The sequence below is a fragment of the Sapajus apella genome, unplaced genomic scaffold, assembly GCF_009761245.1.
Source record: "Sapajus apella isolate SASKATOON/1434 unplaced genomic scaffold, GSC_monkey_1.0 scaffold9, whole genome shotgun sequence".
In the NCBI taxonomy this organism is placed as follows: Eukaryota; Metazoa; Chordata; class Mammalia; order Primates; family Cebidae; genus Sapajus; species Sapajus apella.
Window position 1 is genome coordinate 23698457 of NW_022436949.1, and position 21668 is coordinate 23720124.

Below are 21668 nucleotides of genomic sequence, written 5' to 3' on the forward strand. Positions count from 1 at the left end.
TGCCTTGGTTCATGCTTATTATTTCTTGCACAGATCACTGAAATATAGGCAGTTAGTTTTTGGGTAGGAACACATATAAGATCATATTTGAAAAATGTTATATATATAAAGTCTGTGGTTCAGGGTGGAGTGGGTGCCCATTCCCCAGAGAGCTAAAAAAAAAAATCTATAATTATGCTAAGTTAGCACTTTTCACATGTTTTACAGTTTGATTCTTTCCTTTTCAAAAAGAACAAATAGTTGCTAACCTAAGTCCACAGAGTGGTGTGATTCACACTAAAGATCTGTTGTATTTGGCATACCTGATGATTTCCACCTCAGTCTCATGTGTACTTAGTCTCATATTTTCATTTTTGTTGCTTATTCATTTTACTGCAACAGCAAGCATAAAATTTTAAAAACCACACAACTCTGCTACACAAAGAGGATACTTTCCAAAATGGAACTGTTGGTTGGCAAGCCATGTCAGCAGGCAATACGTAGATATCTTCATTTGTCAGCTGATGAAAAAAATCTGATTTTGGTATATGAAAGGCTGTTTTGGAGTGTCAGTGCATAATGTGTGAAAGTATAGGCTGTACCATTCAAGTCTAATATTCGAAAATAGAATATTAACAGGTTTCTCTTTATCTCCAGTAATACACTTTTATCTAGTCTCCACATTAGCTTCCATATTCACAGTGATCTTTTAATTGCAAACCAGTTCATTTATTTCTCTGTTTAAAATCCTTCCTCTGTTTCCTCTGCTCACGGGATAAAATGCAATCTTAATCTGGGCTACAGGGCCCAACATTACTTGGGTTAACCACTTTGAAAGGACTTTCACATATTTCCTTCAGTAGCCAGTGCTTTAACAACCCCATGATTCCTCAAATGTGTAATGAGATTTGTGTCTTTGCTCATGTGGGTTATTCTTCCAAGAGTTGCTTTCTTCCTAGCACCTGCCTGATAGATTTCTATTTATCTTTTAAGATTCTACTAAAGGGTCAGACCCTCTGGGAAGGCTTTCCTGATTTCCTTGGGAAGATTCAGATACTCTCCCTCTTTTATGCTCTAATAGCATCCTACATCATACTTTTCTTTCTCCCTTTCCTTTTCTTTTTTTTTTTTTTTTAAGAGAGAAGTTATTTATTGGGAACATTTGACAGAGCTTTTGTACATCATGGGAAGATTGACCTAGACATGGAAAAAAACTAACACATTTAAAAAGTAACACAGTTTGACTCCATGGAAAACAAAAAGTTATATAATACAAAATGTCATCATCAGATACTATTTGGTGTAAGAGTAACAATATTTACATAGTGCAAATAATAAGGAAAACATAAAATTCTGATCAACTGAAGGAAGGGGAAAGGGAAAGGAACCAACTTTCTGAAACTATATGGCTGCCAGATCAATGCCCAACATACACACATCTTCCTCTGTATGATAAACCCTGCCCGGGATGCTGGGAAACCATGACCCTTAACCTTCCTTCCTTTGGAGTCAGGAATCTCAACTTTCCTCTCTAAGTCTTAGCTGCTGGGTCATTTCATTAAAACTTTATCTACATTTTTCTGAGAATGTCTTTACTTCTGTGCGAATGAGGGACTTCTCAGGTCCATGAGGGGCGTGGTTTCAAATGCTGGTATTTCCTTTGAGCGCATCCTCCACACCTCCCTCCAGGGACAAGAGGGGTTTCAAATATAAAGTTGTCTGATTTTCGGGCGCCTGGGCCAGGTAGGGAAAGCCAGGAGGGGCTCTTTTGTCCCAAAATCCCGCCAAAAGCTCCAGGAGGAGGGGACTCTTAACTCAAAGAGCTGTGGACCAAGTAGCCAATCTGATGTCAAAGATCAATTACTCCAGAGGAAGTTGGAAAGAACTTCTCTCATTGTACAAGAACATGAATGGGGAGGGAGTAACTCAAGAGTTAAAACTTCAGCTGCTCCTTACCTATACGGATTTCTCTCTCTGGGGTCCCCTCCCATGACAGCGTGGGAGCTGTCTTCTTTCTCTCTCTGTCTAATAAATCACTTTTCAACAAAACTCTTTGGGTCCACGATATTTATTTAAAAGGCAAAGTCACCAAGCCTCTGGGCCCCGTTTCTCCATTCTTTGGGGTTAGAGAGGCCAGGAACCTCCCATCCTGGGGAGCTGGGTACGCTCCCCGGGTTACGTGAACTTACTTAGAGAAGGGTAGCTACCCTCTATCTTTACTTCTGGACGTTAATATACTGCACATGCAAAAAAATTGTTGTTAGATTGAAACAGAAACCAATTAACCTTTTGCTGACCTTACAGGGCTTAGTATTTGTTGCCCAACAGACCTGGAAGGGCGCCCCACCAATGTTTCAGAAATTGACCAACTCTCAAGGAGGAAATGGGACAATGGCAGGGAAGAGCAGAGATGCTAAAGGACTGTAAGGAGAAGGGGTTTAAGAAAACAGATCTGGAGGATGTCACAGGACGCACCCCAAGACACCACAGAGTTAAGGATCCTGTGAACATATCCTCTCAAAATCCTAACACCCTCCATACATGCTTCTATTGTAGCACTCCTCACACGGCATTTCAAACGTTTCACTGACATGCCTGACTTGACATCAGAGTATGAATACATAGAAGCCAGGATTTTGTTATATTCATTCATTCAGGACCTTTTTTTGTTATACTCATTCATTCATTAGCACAATGCTAGTAGGTACTCAGTTGGTACTCATTTAAACGGTAACAGAATAAATAATTTACAAAATAAAAGACTGCTACAGGAAACATCACTTTCTTTCTACTTCAGCATTTCCCAAAGAGTAAAAGATAGCTACAGTCTTATTTTCTAAGACATATTTTTTATTAATAACTGCAAATTGATGAAGCATTTTATCATAAAGTCATATTTAGTCAAGGCAACTCAAAAAACAAATGCCTGGAAGTTTCTTTATAGTATAATATCTAATGAAGTGTAGGTCAAATACTGAAATACCCCAGATATCAGTAAACAATCACTGTTAATCTAAAGGTGATTAAAAAAAAAAAACCAAAATTTTATTACCTAGCTAATGTCTGCAGGTAGAGACAAGGCATTTTCACAGGCAGATCCTCAGAAATGCCTTCTTTCACGCTGGGCAACTGAGATTGGAATGGCTTTGCAGGATGGTAACACAGAATGCTTGGTTCTGCTGCACTGCTCAGGGACAGCAGGAAGAGTGCATTGGCTTTAATCACTTGGTGAGCTTCCATGGTGGGCAAGGCACGCGGGGTCTTGACTTGCATTGGTTTCCTCCTAGATTGTTTGACCTGGCAAAGAAAAAAAATCAAAGTGATCTTTCCTGACTTACATTAAAATCCTTGGTTGCCTAAGCTAAGTATTTTGAGTTTCCCATTAAAAATTATTAAACACTTGTAAAACTATTTTAAAATAATAAGATTATAAAAGACAACATTCACTTCATATTCATCCTGGGCTGACTGAGACTATTTTGTATCAAACACAAACTATACTTCCTTACTTTCTTCAGAAAAATTTAATACCAACTAGTTAAATCTAAAAATAATTCATTTTAAAAAAGTAAATCATCTTAGTGTGTTATTCAGCAAAATTTTTTAGTTAGGTGTGCCACTACAGTGAATAAGGAAAAGAGAGAATAGATACGAAATAGGAAAATAAAGGAGTCAAAAAAAGAGAAAGAGAAAAGGAAGGTGAAAAGGAACGATATGTATATGTAGAGAATAACAGACAATAATGAAGAGTTACACAACAAATATTTGTCAATAAGGCGTATGTAGCAGAGGTTAATTATCTAGTGTTATTCCAATATATAGCTATTTTTTAAACTTAAGAGCTGACTTAGTACAAATATTAAATTTGTATATGATTTCCACTGTAAAAGCTGATCTTTAATATCAACTATGTGGAATTATCTGATGTAATAATAAGATCATAAAAAGGGATTTTTATAAAATGTATCCATATCATTAAAAGTATAGCTCCGAATGGAATCAAATACCTTCTCCCTTGCAGCAGCCTGTTTTTCACGGAGGTATTTTTCTCTACAACGATCACATACCAGATACCATGTGCTTCCTCCTATGCCACCATCACCACAGTTACCAGCCCATCCTCCACAAAAATGCCCAATGCTATTGTAACCTTGTCCACCAGCATACCGGCCACAACCTTGAAACAATAACAAAAATAAATATTTAACACTTGAAGTGGCCTTAATAGTTTGATCCTTACTACTCGTACATTAATGACAGATTGACCTTCTCAAAGAAAGTAAAATACTCAAGTAGATACCTGATTTTCAGGCTACTAACTATATCAGAAAAATAGGTTACCTGATCAAAAGCAATTGATTAAATCATGACCAAAATATTAGAGATACTTAGTTTCTATTCAGAATGATTAAAAAAAAAGATAGGATACAGGTACATTTAGATATACTTAATTATGTCAATAAAATGAGACAAAACAAGTATAACAGTTCTATAACAATGATATATTTTCAGAAATCATATATTCATAAAACATTTGAGGTATAGTATGTAGACAAAGAAAAAAATTAACCAAATTTGTACTAGGTGAATTTGGACTATTAGTCAATGTTACAGAAATCCTTATATTTACTGAAAATGCAGTCTTCTTATAAAACAATGTCACTTCCATAGGAAAAGCCTACAAAAATCAATATAATCTAATTTAGTCTGCAATTCTGAACAGGAAAATACTAAAATCAAAGGAGATGGCCTGTAGGTATGGGCATGTATGAGACAGACACCTTAACAGCACCCTTTGTGTTAACACACAAAATTTTTTGAAACGTGCTACAGGAAAGTGAAATAGCACTAAATGACCTGGCCATCATACTATTAGAATTTCTTTATCTGTTTTTCACAAAACCCTGTATGGATAATGTACTTTAAAAATGACATTCTAAGATACTATAAATTTTCTATCCTTTGACATAATTCACAGAACAGCTCAAATGAAGTGATCCAGTTCATTAAAGAAAAAAGTACTTTTATGTACATTTGACAGTATCATTTACCTGGGTGAGCTTGTCTCATGTGATAGGTCACTGGGTACGGATGTGACTCCCCACACAGTTCACAGATGGTATCTTTCTCTGGTCCTCCTACTGCCAGCTGGGCCATCTCTCCAAACAAATTACCCCTGGGCCTAACTTCTGCCTTTTCTTTTTTCTTTTTTTCCTTTTTGGCCTTCTTATTCTCTTTCTCACACTCTTTCTTTTTAAGAACTGCACAGGAACCAGGACTTGGAAAAATCATATTCTGGGAAGCAGCTTTGATAGTAGCCAAAGAGATGTCTTCCCAAAAAGCCACTAAATGTTGCAAAGTTAAGGGAAGAGGAGATTTAGACTTCATTGTGTGATGCATGGACATTTCAAAAGTGCTCTCAGTTTTCCCATCCTCACATTTTTCATGTAGAGGTGGTTCCTTAAGCATGGACAACACCTTGTTTTTGTTGATACTACCCATCTTAGATATATCTGGTCCATGGGGTGCAATATTAAACATATTCAGTGCAGATGATATTTCTAATGAGTGTCTATTTTTTAACTTGGTTTCTTTTTCCTCTGCAGGCTGTTGGCTATTTAAACTACTCCTTATAGGAGCATGCTCTTTGGAAAGTTCAGGATGGAACTTCAGGAAAGAAGAACAAGCCATTGCATCATGTACTATGCCTTCATGCCAGAGGAACGAAGCGAACACGGCTCTGGCACATTCGGCCACAGAAGGAGACATAGCTTGCTTCGCTGGTTCTAAAGGCTTGGATCCCTCTCCTTTGAAAAGAAAACTTGATTTTTCTTTTTTGGGCCTGGTGTGTCTATTCCCACATTTTCGACTTATTTTGGGGGATGCTCTCATTTCCTGTTCATCTTTCAGAGGTGCTTTTCCAATGCTAAAATGAACTTTATTTGAACCTTCATCCACACTCTTAAATTCACTGCTGTCATCGCAGGTGCTGTCTGTTAGACTATTTGTTTTTAATGTACTTGAGGTGCAGACTTCGACCACCTCACTGTGGAGGTTTTCCTGTACCACATGGGGAGAGGGAGCTCTGTTTTCAGATCCAGGGGAATCTTTAGAATCCTTTGGTATTGATTTTGGTTTTGGTGACGTTGACCGTCCCCTCAAAGGTTCTGTGAGGGGCATTTTCTTCTTGCGGAGGGTATCTGGATCAAGTGTATAAGAGTCTGATTTGGAACGTTCCCGAGGAGGATCAAGTTTTGTCTTAACAGGAGCAGTGCTTTTTTGAGGTAGATTTTTATCATGTGGTGAGGAGGAGCGTGGAGAACTAGCACCCGATGGGCTAGGCCTATTGGCTGGGAGAGTCTTTGGCTTAGGAGATGACAATCGAGAACCTGGTCCTGGGGATTCAGCTCTGGAGCTAGAAGACATCCTCCCATCAGATTTCAATGTCTGCAAGGTGTTGTGGTTGGGGGACAGTGACCTACTATGGGAATCTGACCTCAACTTTGCAGCATCAGATTTTAAGATGAGGGATTCACTAGCAGATAAACCTTCTGTGCCCCTTGGCTTCTTCTGATCAGCAGTAGTCCGGCTCATACGTCCATCTGGTTTAAGTGATCTGCTGTGTTTAGAGGACAGTTCTGATTTTCCTGATGTAGAGGCTGGTCTAGAAGATGTTGAGATGTTTCCTCGATCACCTGCATGGTCCATTTTATAGTGAAACTTATTAATAAAATTATAACTTAGTGATAGCCACTAAACACTGAAATCAAAAACATAGCTACAAAATTTATATTGTTTGTCATACATATTAAAATACTTGAAGAATAAAGAAGGGGAAATATTTCTCACAAAATTTCCACACAACCATTATCACCAAAAACTATTTTCATGGATGCAAAACAGACTGAACAAATCCAGTGTGAACTATCAGTGATATCCCAACCTCTGCCCCAGTGGAATAACTCAGGAGAATTTCAATTCAGTGAAGGACCAGAAAGAGATAGAAAATAACTTTTTTGAATAGGAAATTATTTAATATTAAAACTTGTATTTTAAATGTGCAGTAGAGCTACATTTCCAGCAGAGTGATACCTTGCATCCTTAGGGCAATGGTATAGGTTTTGCTGAATTAAAGAACTGAATTTATGCATAGACATAATTACAATTTTCAAGTGTATGCATAAATATAATTAGGCTAATCAAGAGCTGCTTAAGAGGCACTCTGTTTTATGATCAGATTAGTTTATAACGAGCATATAAATGCCCTACAGCAGTTATTTAATTATTTATAAACAGGTTATACTCCAAAAGTTCAGGAAGCTTAGCTGCTTAGAACTCAGAGCTTGTGTCCCTTTGGAAACCAGAGAAACAGTGGATCCTCAGAATGAGTGTACAAGTCTGAACTGTGGACCCTCAAAACAAGGAGTCAGGAGATCAGGAGGATGACAGAAAAACAGGATGAAAGGAAGAACCACCTCCCTTTTATAAGGTGAATTAGATATTGCTGCATGGACATTAATTGTTTTTAGCACCCTGTCTTTCATTCAGTATCTTTCCTTCATTCTATTTTATGCCTTTCTTTGAGGCATTTAGAGTCAGGCTGTCCGTGCCCCAAGTAAATAGTACCAACTTTAACATTGCCTTTCCTCCTTAAAATAAAAACTTCTACTCTTAGTGCAAGTGATACTAGTTAGTTGTTAGGAGAAAAGCAATCTGACTGCAGGGTTTCAAGTGGTAGAAAAAACTGAAAATCCATAAACCCATCTGAAAGTATTTATATTTTTTAAAAGAGGGTTCCTAGGAAATTAAGATGGATTTGTTACCTGGTTATAACTGCAGGTTTTTATTTTATTATTTAAGAGAAAAGGATGTAAACAAATTCAGGTGACGTAGCAAAATGTTTTTATGCTTGCGTGCATGTGTGAATTGTGTATGGTCACGCTCTAGTGCTCTATGGCTCAGGACCGTAGTGCTGGAGAATATGCCCCCATCTTTGTCAAGGGCAAATTTTTGTCTGTTACTCTTCACTGATGTAATACTAAGAAGGAGTTCTGGAATACAGTAGGTATTCAATAAATATTTGTTGAATGAGTAATCATTCCAATTTTCTCAATTTTTTTTCTTCTGCTACTCCCAAGTATTCAGATTCTCCAAGAGTCCACTTTCTACAATTAAGGCTCCCAAGGCCACAGGACAGAGGTCACAGTAGTTATTGATGTGTAAGGGTTAGATGCTTGCAAGTTGAGTAATTCCATGGTGAAATAATAGTGTATGGCAAGTACCTTATTTAGGGAACACTGATAAACTAAATGCTTAATTGCAACATGTCAATATTTAGGATACTTATTCTTGTCCTTTGTATGAATAAAAGTAACTAAAACACGATGCTTTTTAGTTTCTTGCAAAACTTCATTACTCAATCATGAACCTCCTTTATCATCTATGTGCTTTTTAAAATAAATATAGTATTAACAGAGAGCACTAAATTTTGAAAATAAAAAGGGTTGAAAAAATATCCCAATACAGAATTCTAAATATCAATGCTATCTTCAGATAGCACAGATAAACAGATGCGATCTATGAATAAGTACTCTCAAATTGTTTAAAAGTAATTTAAAAAGTTGCTGCCCACCTCATCTTACTGACCTAGTAATAATAGTATATGGCAAATTTGATAAACAAATTATATTTGGTAGATTAAACATCAGTAGTCAGAGCCATTAATTTTGAGTATGTGATATTTGGAGTATTTGTTTTTTGTTATTAATCTGACAGCTGGACACATGTTTATCACCTTTATCATCACATTTATTTCAGAAACTGAACCATATATAATGGGAATCTAGACAAACAGGTAGTAAGTCTTTTATATCTCTCTCTCCAAAAAAATCCATCTGTGAACTGAAAGAGGTTTTCTCTCTGATTAATAAAAAAAGGACAACTTGTGTAGGATTTCTAACATAATGGGAAGGATTCATGACAAAGATTACCTATTCCCTATGTCAGATGTGTCCTAGTGGCTGACCTGCGCAACAGGTGCATGCAAAGGAAAGGTGGATACATGCTGATGCTGCCTGTATTCTAGGAAGGCATGCATTCATGATGGTAGGCATTCACTAATCATGGAAACAGCTGCTGTGGTTGCCTGAAAAATGGAATCTGCCAAATATCAGGAACATCACTTGTCAAATGTGAGCAAAGAAGTTTATTACACAGTGTTAGAAGAAACAGGCATTATAGCTCTAATGGTGGTGAATATTTTCTTAAGATCTGTAAGTGGTGACAGTTAAATATCTGCTGAAGTTTAAGCACATAAATAATGGCAGAAATATTTCTTTCTCAGATATATTTTTCAAATGATAAATCTTTTTGAAAAATTAATTTTTCCAAAATATATTCTATATATTAAAAAAAGACTATGCTTGTTAAAAGTGGAGTAAACTCATGTGCTAACTAATTTATGTTCATCTTCTTCATTTGTGTTTAAATGTTTTGCAGCATGTTATTAAATATTACTAAAAATTGTTATGGTGTGTGTTTAAAATATCAATAAACAGTTTGCTAAAAAATCTTCAGACAATACATAATACTTTCACATTCATCTCCTAAGTTATTTAATGACTTTATTTTTTACATTTAAGTGATAATAGGTAAACATTTATCTAACTTCAAAAGAATCCTAAAGAAATAATGACAAGATAGAAACTTAGGCCAAACAAATGAAATGTTATTAAACATGTTAAATGTATTCATTCACTAACGACTCACATATTTTTTCATGCAAAAATCATATATTATCAGGATCATATTATATCATAATACTCTATGTATATATCACATGGCATGATATATAGCATATATCAGGTTACATGATACTATATGCTATTATACACAGTACTATATCCAATACACTATATAGCACAGGTTGTACAATACTATTCACTATATTTTTATGTTTCCTATTTATACATTTATAGTGTCAATTGCATAAATGAGAAACATATAGCTGTTTTATCTATTTCTAAGAAAAAAAGAAAATCAGTAATTAGTGGAAAAACTTATACAATATGTTAGCCACTGCTGTACAGCTTCTTTTTGATAAATTTTTCTTTAAATACAAGATTTTAAAAGTTTAAATAATAGTTTAAGACAAAATATTTAAGTAGTCAACTGTAGTGTTTTAAAAGACCAAAAACATATTTTTAAATTGTCTGAAAATTTGTCCACAGTCAATAGTTTCAATATTTCTAAGTTTAAAATATTAAAACTTAGTCACTAAGAAAATAATACTAGAAAAATTCATGCCACACAGGACAGGTAGGTTTACATATAGATATAAATAGACACACCAGTCCTGATAACTAATTTAAACTTAAAAACTTCAAGTTCATTATCAGTGCTTCTCATAAAGGACTAAAATAGCAAAATGATTTTCATATTACCTAAGTTTAAGACTAAAAAATCTATTTTATGCCTTGTACATACACCATCTTTTTTTTTGATAAAAATGATTTTAAAAATTCCCCCATTAGGTAATTCTTTCTTTGTATATACCTATGTTTTTTTAAAGATCTCATAACCTTTTAAAATTAAATGAGTAATACTGTTTAACCTAGAGATGTAATAAACATGTATAGCAAGTAAGATAATCTATATCATAATACTGAATAGGAACATCATAAATTACCCAAACACGTACAAATTTAAATAAAATGGTAAGCTTTAATTTAAAAAAATGGAATGGCATGAAAATGACTGAGATGAATGGAAACGTCTTTAATGAAACTCCCTTATGTTCATTTAGAATGGCCCATCCATGAGCATGTATACCCACCCTTCAGTTTGTGAGACAGAGATGAGAGAGCAGAGGCAGGCCCAGCTACACCATAATTTTTGTAAATGCGCTCACGAGAAGCAAGGTTGCGAGATGGAGATTCTACAGTGGAAAACATTGGCAAAGAAGCAGCACAGATTCAACAGAAAAAAAATTTAGCAGAGAACACAAGCAAAAACAAAGCATTTCACATGGTATGCAAGTATAAACTGTTATTTTAAATAGTTTATATTCTGCTAAATTTTTCAACAAGTACATTTCTCTAAAACTGAAACAAAGAGCAAATCAATTAATTTAGATTAATATGTGTTAATGTCCAAATTTGTTAACTTAAAACTTAGTAAAGCTCATATCTCTGATAAATCAAAATTGAGCATTTCATTTTAGACTTACATTTCTTTAGCTTGGTTTTCTTTAATTTGGTGCTCATTTAAATAAAGATTTATATATATATATTTAATAGTGAAATAAAGAAATGTTAATTTTATTACTTACAGCTTAACTTATTGTCTCCTGGTTTCCTGAATGAACCCCTTACTATAATTTTCCAGTAGGTATCTCAGAATGAACCCAAGGTGACATTGTGTTTGGCTACTTTTCTGGGTCCATCTTCAGTGAAAAAGTTAGTACCAACCCCAGCATTTAGTATTTGTTTTGTAGATCCTACTTCTGATATCAAATTTCATTTACACAATGTCTTACAACACAAACAAAGCAAAGAAAATGTATAAATCACTGAAAAAATGTCAGGAACATCAATAACTTACTATGCAGGAAATGAAGTACTTAATTTAGCTTTTTTCAAAGAATTAATAGAAGCTTTAAAGTGTAGTCTTTTAAAAGCAGTAAGCTAAAAAACAACTCTATCTGAATCTAAAAAAACTTACTGTATTTAAAAATTTTAACTCAATTAAAACAAAATTAATCAGTTGAGCTGAATAAATTCAGGTAATAAGGAGATAGTTGTCTTAGTATTAGTGAAATAAACTAGACACAACACACTTTTGTTAAAATAATAGAAGTACTGTTTTTGACTGACTCATTATTATGGTCAAGATGAATGACTCATAAATTAAGAAGTCATTCAATGTAAAGTATTGAGTATGTATTGTGTGTCAGATATTGTTCTAGGCATTGCAGACACAATGATGAACAGAAACAAAGTCCCTGCTCTCACAGAGTTTATATTTAGGAGAAAGGGAATGAACAAATAAGTATACACCATATCAGGAGCTGATAAACTTGGGAGTCATATGCCACAGATGTGTCATTCTCTATGACTGCATAAGACCATTTAGGGAGTGATGCCTAGAAGAGGCCAAAGCCCTGGGACGTTTCTAGATGATGAAATAGATGAGGATATAGAAAGGATACTAGAAGTGAGCAGTCAGTAAGGCAGGAAATTTCCTGCAGGTAAATGAATATATTTCCAGGAAGAAAGAGAGACCAACTCTGTCAAATACTGCTGACCGATTAAGTAAAATGACATCACTATACTGACAACTGAATTTGGCAACAAAAATCACAGACTGACTATAGCAGCTTCTGAGGATAGGGACTAAAGCTCGAATGCAGTGAGTTCAAGAGAGAATAGGAGTAGATAGCAACATACATGACATAAAAACATCTTAATCTAAGTTTTAAAAAGTTCAATTTTTAATATTTTTGCACATCCTTCATTTTGAACAAATCTATAAACCTTAAAATATGTCAGGTGCTGCAAAAGGAATTCTTATGCTATTTAAGCCTCATATAATAAAGCATTCGCAGCTACTGCTAAAAGTATCAGTTAGGAGGGTGATATAATTCTTCAAGACACAAAGTAGAATGGTGGCAGCCTCTGCATGGAAGAATTAATTCAAAGAGAATTCAAACTGCCAACATAGGAAGGAATACAATCTCCTGGCCTGGCTGCTAAAAAATCTGTGGAGACCCCATATAGCAAGAAGACACAGGTATAGGAAATTAGAAGAAGATCATCTTAAATGGAAGCACTTATAAACAGAAAGGTGAAAAACTACAAGAAAACCTGTAAGATAAGATGTTAGAAGTTTAAGGACAAACTTCTGGAAAAAAGTTTGAGAGCAAAATGGGCTTCAAGTCTTTTCAATATATTACAAAGGCTAGAGACTGGATTCCTAGGTATGATTCAGAGTGAAAAAAATATTTTCAAAAATGAAAGTCTAAAAAAGGTTAAGTGACTAAAGAAATTAAGCTGTTGCTAGAAACAACACATGTTCCACACGTTAAATGTTTACAAAATCTGCTCAAGTTTAAACATACTTTCATAAAGTTATAGTTAATTTTTATAGAGATTTATACTTTTTAATTTAAAAAAGGGAAGCAATCTATAAAAGATACCATTGATATCTACACACAAAGAAAAAAAGTTGATGTTTTAAAAATCATCTGACAGAAGTAATCATGCTATTAAAAATCCTATTAATACAGATAAGACAACCGATTATTATACTCATCTTCACAAAGTTTTGATTATTTTTTTGGGTATCATTAAGTTAAAGAAAATAATATTAAAAATAATTTTAAAGAATCAGGATTTTTTTCTCCAGTGCTCATTTGAAGTTAATGTTGTTTGTTCACTATAGTATGCCCTTATAAACAACATGATTCTGTTTTTGGAGACAGAGTTTCACTCTTGTTGCCCACACCGGGGTACAATGGCATGATCTCAGCTAACTGCAACCTCCGCCTCCTGGGTTCTAGTGATTCTCCTGCCTCAGTCTCCCTAGTAGCTGGGATTACAGGCACCAGCCACCACACCCAGTTAATTTTTTGTGTTTTTACTAGAGATGGGGTTTCACTATGTTGGCTAGGCTGGTCTCAAACTCCTGACCTCAGGCAATCCACCTGCCTCAGCCTCCCAAAGTACTGGGATTACATGCATGAGCCACCGCAGTTCTTAATGGGTCATTTTGTTTTGTTTTGGATCCCAAATATCCAATTTGCTGAGTCATATCATTTCCTAGACATACAAACTTCGAGTTCATTGTAAATTATACTTTTTAAGTCTTCTCTAAGTACTGGTAACAATAATAAAGCAGTGTAAACTTTTCTAATAAGGAAAATATTCTCATTTCAGTTTAACAAAGACAAATCATGGTTTTGCTGTATCAGGGCCCTGACCTTATCACTGGAACCATAAACGAGAAGAATCAAGGCACCTGTCATCACCTGATGGCAGTATACAAAGCTGGAGGTTTTGGGATTTTAAAATAGCATATATCATCTTTGAGTGTTGAGTCAACAATTAAGCAATGATTGGAAATGTTACATTTCACAAGTTAAAATCAGTAATACAATATTTTAAAAAAGGGTACGTTTTAGCATTAAATTCAGTTTGGTGTTCAATTTGTTGATTTCTTACTATGTTCTATAATCAAGCTGTGACATTCAACAACAATTTGTTAAATTATTGGCAGCCAATGTTAAAAGAATTATAAAGAGGTTATTTGGAAGGACAATGTAATGGAAATACATTATATTCAGGAGGCTAGGTGTTTAATCACAATGCATATATCACTGTCACCAATACTCATAGCAGGTGAGATAATATTGATAAAAAATTTTTTCAAAGACATTCCACTGAGAGGCTACAAACAACAATAGGCAAAAATAATGTTTGGCATGTAATTGTGCTTCTCATGTTGTTTAGTTCTCAATCTTGAGGAGGAAGTGTAATAGTCATAAATTTTATAGACTTAGTAAAGCGACAAGATACAATCTTTTTTTCTCCTTCAGTTCCCTTTTTTGCGTTCCAATTTTTTTCCTTCCAACTTTTATTTTAGGTTCAGGGGGTAACGTGTAGGTTTGTTACACGGGTAAACTGTGTGTCATCGGGGTTTGCTGTAAAGATAATTTTGTTACCTAGGTAATCAAGCATTCAATCCTCATCCTCCTCCCACCCTAGATGCAAGCAGTTTTTCAATCCTCATCCTCCTCCCGCCTTAGTTGAGATGTAATCTTAATAAGATCTTGGGAAGAGCTTGAGGAAGTTTTATAAATAAGTCTTATGACAATGTTCAAATAGCACTGTATTCTGTTCATGTTATACATACCAACATTTATGTGTTTATTTTTTTTAATATAAGAAAATCTAATTCTATAGATCTGTCACAAACAGTAAGATTTTGCCACATTTATGGTAGAATGATGGGAATGATGTTGCTGACTTTCCTCACTCGATTTAAATCCCAGTAATTGTGCATTTCTATTTCCCCCTGAATAGAACTTCAGATATTTTTGACAGCAATAGGCTACTATAAGAAGCAGTAAATAGTTAGGTCTAACTTTATGGCTGAGACTATTTGGGAAATTAATTTTTAAATTATTTATTTAAAACATATTTAAAAACTAGTTTATTGGTCCTTGTAGAGACAATATATAAATTATGCCTTCAGCTTGGCCAAAAGATGTGATTAATCAAACAATATGCAGGTTAAAAATAAGCATAATTAAGTGTAATTATTATTCCCACTTCTATCAGTGCTTCACAGGATTTTTTAGAAGGTGGCAGGGGTAGGCACAGTGGCTCAAGGCCGTAATCCCAGCACTTTGGTATGCCAAGGTGATCAAATTGTTTGAGCCCAGGAGTTTAAGATGAGCTTGGGCAACATGGTGAAACCTCGTCTCTACAAAAAATACAAAAATTAGGTAGGTGTGAAGACAGTTGCCTCTAGTCCTGCCTACTGGGGAGGCTGAGGTGGGAGGATCACTTGAGCCTGGGAAGTGGAGGTTGCAGTGAGTCAAAATCGTGACACTGCACTCTAGCCTGGGCACCAGAGTGAAATTCTGTCTCAAATAAATAAATAAATAAAATGAAATTTAAAAAATAAATATAAACATAAAATAAAGTGGCAGTGGTGATTAGTATATGCTCTTAGCTATGGCATCTGTTCTTGACTGACAGCTTTAGATGTAGTACTGCATAATCAATACATCCAATATTATTCTTTGTAGTAAACTTATCAGAAGAAATATGGAATTATGTGAATGGTAAAGGAGCTTAGGACATGGAACAGAAACTAAGTTTAACATAAACCTTAATATACTAAAAGAATTAAAGACTTATTTACATAAAATGTTAGTATTTACATAAGATTTATTTACATAAATGTTAGTATACTATAAGAATTATACTAAAAGAATGAAAGAACAACATTTTAAACTTAAAGATAAACTAGAAACAAGCTTTTTACTAGATGATAACATTAATCCACATGATCTGAATGTGGAAAGGAAGATGGGATACATAAAGTGAATACCCCCCCCCCAAAATACACTGTTTCTCTAAATGACACCTACACATAATTGAACTTGAAGAAAACATACTCATAGCATATTACTGAATATATTCTAAATCTCTAGTAAATATGGTTAAGAAAAATAACACTTTGGAAAAGCATGTCATCTCAGGGTTTGCAATAGCTGAGACAAAAATTCTGAGCATAATTTGATGGGTATGCATCTTAAGCATTAGAAAGAATAACTTCAACATACAAGAAGAGGCAGATACTGCTTCCCAAACATTAACTTGAGACACAAGAAGACTGGATATGCTTTTAAAAGTAAAAATCTTACTTTTCACAAATTGCTTATTAGTTGCAAGGGAAAAAATATTAATTATACATCAGAGAAATCAGATATTTTGATAGCAAGTGATTAGCATTAACCATAACCCTTTCCTGCCTCCAGAAGGGACATCCTGAGAAAGACACAATGCTTACTTGGCACAAAGACAGCTAAAACCCTAAACCAAAAACAGAAGTGCTTTTAGGATAAGATACTTTTAAAGTACTATTTGGAGAAAGAAGGAAAAAGCAGGTGCCAACAACTCATTGCCTCAAAATGGGACTATGTGTTAACTACGAAAACAGAGGAACTGTTCCATTCTTTCCTTTATTCTTATGTGGCAGGTGGAGGGTTTCCTTAGTTCTCTAACACAATGGTCTCCAAACTTTTTGGCACCAGGGTTTCTTGGAAGACAATTTTTCCACAAACAGTGGGAGTTTGGGGGCATAGTTTCAGGATGAAACTTCCACCTCAGATCATCAGGCACTAGATTTGCGCGAGGAGCTTGCAATCTAGATCCCTTGCATGCACAGTTCATACCAGGGTTTGTGCTCCTATGAGAATCTAATGCTGCTGCTGATCTGTCCGGAAGCAGAGCTCAGGCAGTAATACTCTCCTCCTGCTGTGCAGCTCAGTTCCTAACGGGTCATGGACCAGTATTGGTCTGTGGCCTGGAGGCTAGAGATCCCTGCTCTAACAAATACTGAGAAATACAAAAAATCAGAACAGCCTTGACATATTGTTAATTACCCAACTGACAAAAGTTTATCAGGGATGTTGTTGAGGGATTTAAAGTATAAAATAACAAGGGTGAATTAAATGACCTCTTGTCTTTCTCACTTCTTTCAGTCTATGTAAGATAACTGAGATGTAGTAGGGAAAAAACCACTGAAATGCGTTAGCAGACTCTCACGTTCAAGTCCTAGATTTGCCAGCTATGACTCTGGGCAAGGCAGCAAGTTCTCTCATCTCAAAATGAGAGCTGGATAACTTCTTAGGCCCCTTGAACACTTGAAATTAATTATGCTATCAAAAGACATAATGGCTGCTGATGATGCAGATTTCTTAAATAAACCAAAGAAGGAAAGAAAATCTAATCATAAGGATGAGAAGTCTGGTTATAAAAAATGAACACTTTGTTTTGTTCAGCTTAAGTAATGAGATATACTTAAGGAAAACAGTGCAGAAATTTGAGAGAATAACAAAGGGCAAACCTAATCCTTTCTAAATTAAGTGCAAAATCATGAGAATGCTTTAATACATTTTTAATAAAAATGTATGTAATATATGAATAATTTTATATTTTCAACTTCTCAGTCAATAATGTCATCCTTAATTATGAGAATGCTAAATATGTTTCTCAGTTTCAGGTAATATTACAGCCAACTGGAGCTAAGTTACCCAACTGAACTCATTTTTTCTTAAAATCTGTTTTTGTTCTTCATTCTTGGTACGAGGTAAGATATGATCTTTCAAAACAGGGCATAAAAGTGGGTGTCATTTGAGACTGGCTCTTCACTTTAATCAGTATGTCACTTCCTTTTTTTTAAAAATTTGAGACGGAGTTTTGCTATGTCGCTCAGGCTGGAGTGCAGTGGCACGATCTGGCTCAGCACAACCTCCACTTCCCAGGTTCAAGCCACTGCAACCTCCACCTCCCAGGTTCAAGCAATTCTCCTGCCTCAGCCTCCCGAGTAGCTCGGACTACAGGCATGTGCCACCATGCCCAGCTAATTTTTTTTTTTTGTATTTTCAGTAAAGACAGGCTTGTCACCATGTTAGCCAGGAGGGTCTCAATCTCCTGGACTCATGATCTGCCACCTAGGCTCTCCAAAGTGCTGAGATTATAGGTGTGAGCCACCATGCCCAGTTAGGGTCTTACACTGTTCACCCAGGCTGGATTCTAGCTCACTGCAGCTTTGAACTCCTGGGGTTAATTTTTTTTTTTAAGTAGAGACCAGGTCTTGCTTTGTTGTCCATGCTGGTCTTAAGCCTTTTATTGTCTAAATATTTCTTCTACATTCTCCCTGCAATTAATCTAAGCTTAAACCCTACTCAGCTCTTCTCTGAATTCCCTGCCTCCAACATTCTCCTTTCTCCAAGACCTTTTTCATAATATTTTCAGTTATCTGTCACAAATGGAAAACCAATCATATCACTTTTTATTTAAAATTTTGCAGAACTATTTCCTCCATGTGCTCCCTCCATTTATTCACTACACAGAAAGTCTAAACTAGTATGGCTTACAAGACCCTTCATGATCCAGCTCCATCTTCTCTAGGCTGAGACACTGTCACTACGTCACTTAAAGCTGCGCATGCATGAAGTTTCTCAAATGAACTATGTTCTTGGACAGGAATCAAAGTTTATTTGCATGAATGATGCCTGGCATGTAATAAATATTTGACATATGTTAGCTTTTACTATCTCCTATCTTCTCTTTCCTCAAACTATCAATGCAGATTCTCCATGGTAACTCTCAGCTGATAGCTCTTCCTATTTTACTTAGAAAAAAGAGCTCCCAATAATATACATTCTTCTTTCTTGCTTGAATTGATGGATAACTACTTGTGATCCTACTTAGCCAACCTTTCCACTTTGCACTGGACTGCATCCCCTCTTCTTTCTCATATATATATACACATATATATATATATACACACACACACACACACATATATATATATACACACACACATATATATACACACACACACATATATATATATACACACACACATATATATATATATACATATATATATATATATATATATATTTTAGAGGCAAGGTCTCACTCTGTTGCTCAGGCTAGAGTACAGTGGCATGCAATTATGGCTCACTGCAGCCTCGAACTCCTGGGCTCAAGTGATTTGCCTGTCTCAGCCTCCCAAATAGCTATGATTACAGGTGTGCATCACCATGCTTGGCTATTTATTTATTTATTTATTTTTTATTTTTACAGAAACAAGGACTTGCTATGTTGTCTTCGCTGGTCTCAAACTCCTGGCCTCAAGTCATCCTCCTTCTTTGGCCTCCCCAAATGCAGAGAATATAGGTGTGAGCCACTGTGCCTGGTCTGCATACACTCTTCTGTACAAGAATATTGTGCCAGTAATTCTCCTCACCCTCCTGCAACATTAATATTTCTACTGAATTATTCTCTTTAGAAAACCACCTTGATATACTTTTTTTTTTTTTTCTATTAACAAAACAGAAAAAAAACCACTTCAGATCTCTTATCCTCTCTCCTGGTATCTTCTCTCTACAGCAAATCTTGACACATTTCTCTATACTCATTGTCTCCAATTTCTCTTTCCCCCTTTTCTCCTGAGCCTATTCTAATCAGGCTTTGGAGTTTCATTATTCCAAACTGGCCCTCTGCATGACCAGTACTTAGTACACTGCCTGGCATGTAAGTGGACTTAAATACTTTTGTTTTGGTGGATCTCTGTAGTGTAGCTCATGCTATCCTTATAGTTGGAATGCTCCATTAACTGCCTTCCTCATCCCCATTCCTCCTTGTCTGATAAATTCTTACAGGTCCTTCAACACTGTGAGTAGAAGGTGCTTCTTTTTTGAATGTTTCTCTTACTTCTCCTAGCTGAGCCAGAAGCTTTCTCTCCTACACTTCCATTGCATCCTGTGAATACTGCTTCTGTGGCACTTAAAACATGTCATCATTTTTCTTTAAATAGGTTATCTCTTACAATATTCTAGAAGCCTTCAAGATCAGTGATCATTTTTTTTTTTTACCTTGCTCATCACCATAGCCTAGCAGAGTAGATACTTAATAAAAGCAGATGAATAAATGGAAAAATGAACAAGATCATCCAAAGAAAGATGGTAATGAAGGGTGAAGTAAATGCAGTAGCCAATAAAGAAGTAGGGGAGGAGGGAGAGATAAAAGGTCAGATCAAGTCAGGAGAAAGCAAACAAATACACTAGGACACAATGTCTTGAAAGCAACATCAACATTCTTTGCAGTTTGAATTCTAGGATGAAATAAAAGGTGGATGAACAAATCGCTGATGAAGCAGCAAAACAAAATACCTGGGTCAAGGCTTTTATGCCACTGAGAAGACGGCTCAGCTCAGTAAAGATAAATTCAAGCCCATGCCTAAAATGATTCGTCTTTGTACAGACGCTGGAGATGTTAGACTCAAAACTAAAATAAATATGTTGGTTGCTGTGACAGATGTTATAGGGTCAAGAGGAAAAGCTTTATTGAACTTCAAAATTTGAACCAACACTGACCCTAATTTCCTAAAACAGGGATTAAGTCCCACAGGTCCTCCTTCCTAGAGCAAGCGCTTCATCCACGTATCTCCAAAGCAAGGAAACAACAAACTGACAAATACAGTGCTGAGATTATAATCCAGGGTAGAAATGACCCAGTCTAAGCTTTACAAACAAACCTGGCTTTAATACTAGCATTCACACTAACATCTGAATGTAGTCTAAATACATTAAGAATTAATCTTAAAACAATAAATCAAATTATGTTTCAAAAATAGACCCAAAAGGAGCTAGGAAAGCTCATTTGTCCCTTTCTAAATTTCTTCCTGCAACTCAAATAAGCTGCTCTCTCTTAGAGAGGGACTTTTTCTATGGTTTCCTTGAAGCATAAGAGATATTAAGTATTTGCATCAAAAGGCAATAATAATATCAAAAGATAACATTTATTGGGGATCCCATTTTATGAAGAGCTGACAAAAATTCATACCTATCTGGTCACTTAAAGAGAGGTAGTAAGTAGCTGGAGGCAAAATCTGAGCTGAAAGTCTTTGCACCACTAGATTTCTACAAGCTAAGTAAACATAGTACTTTAGTGTGTTCATATTCTCAAATGTAAATAAATAGTCATGCAGATATCCAAATGGATTTTGGGGTCACACTTAACAATCTTTTTGTCCCACATAAGAATGTGATTTATGAGTATAATAGAAAAACTCTTTTTGCAAGGTAACCTAGAGCTATCACATAACTGTGCTTAAAAGTACGATGGATTTTGACATATATTGTATATTTCATGTTTAAAATTGCTGGGAAATGTCTACTATGCACCCATCGAAATTAAAAATAAAACATTAAAAAATGAAAAAGAATATTAAAAAGTATCTGGGAAAAAAGTAAATTGTATTCAGTTTTATTCGCCATTTTTCTACCACAAATAAATAAATAAATAAAAGTTAACTGGACTATTCTGCCTTTTGAGCAGTAGGTAGAAAGTGATAAAATGCTATATTAAATGAAGTCATTTGCA

The 21668-nt window shown here is 35.3% G+C and overlaps 1 protein-coding gene across 22 annotated transcripts in view; it reads right to left on the reverse strand.

Annotated features, from left to right (window-relative positions):
- The window catches only part of MYCBP2 (MYC binding protein 2), a 274498-nt gene that overhangs the window by 47272 nt on the left and 205558 nt on the right, over positions 1–21668 (reverse strand). For 14 of the 22 annotated variants that reach the window (XM_032277409.1, XM_032277416.1, XM_032277422.1 and 11 more), the window contains 4 exons: positions 10814–10915; positions 5031–6674; positions 3987–4156; positions 3032–3276 (listed from right to left, as the gene is read on the reverse strand). In XM_032277409.1, coding sequence (XP_032133300.1) covers positions 3032–3276; positions 3987–4156; positions 5031–6674; positions 10814–10915 — 2161 coding nt within the window. The remainder of the gene's footprint in view (positions 1–3031; positions 3277–3986; positions 4157–5030; positions 6675–10813; positions 10916–21668) is intronic. The other 8 variants (XM_032277408.1, XM_032277423.1, XM_032277426.1 and 5 more) reach the window with 1 other exon arrangement.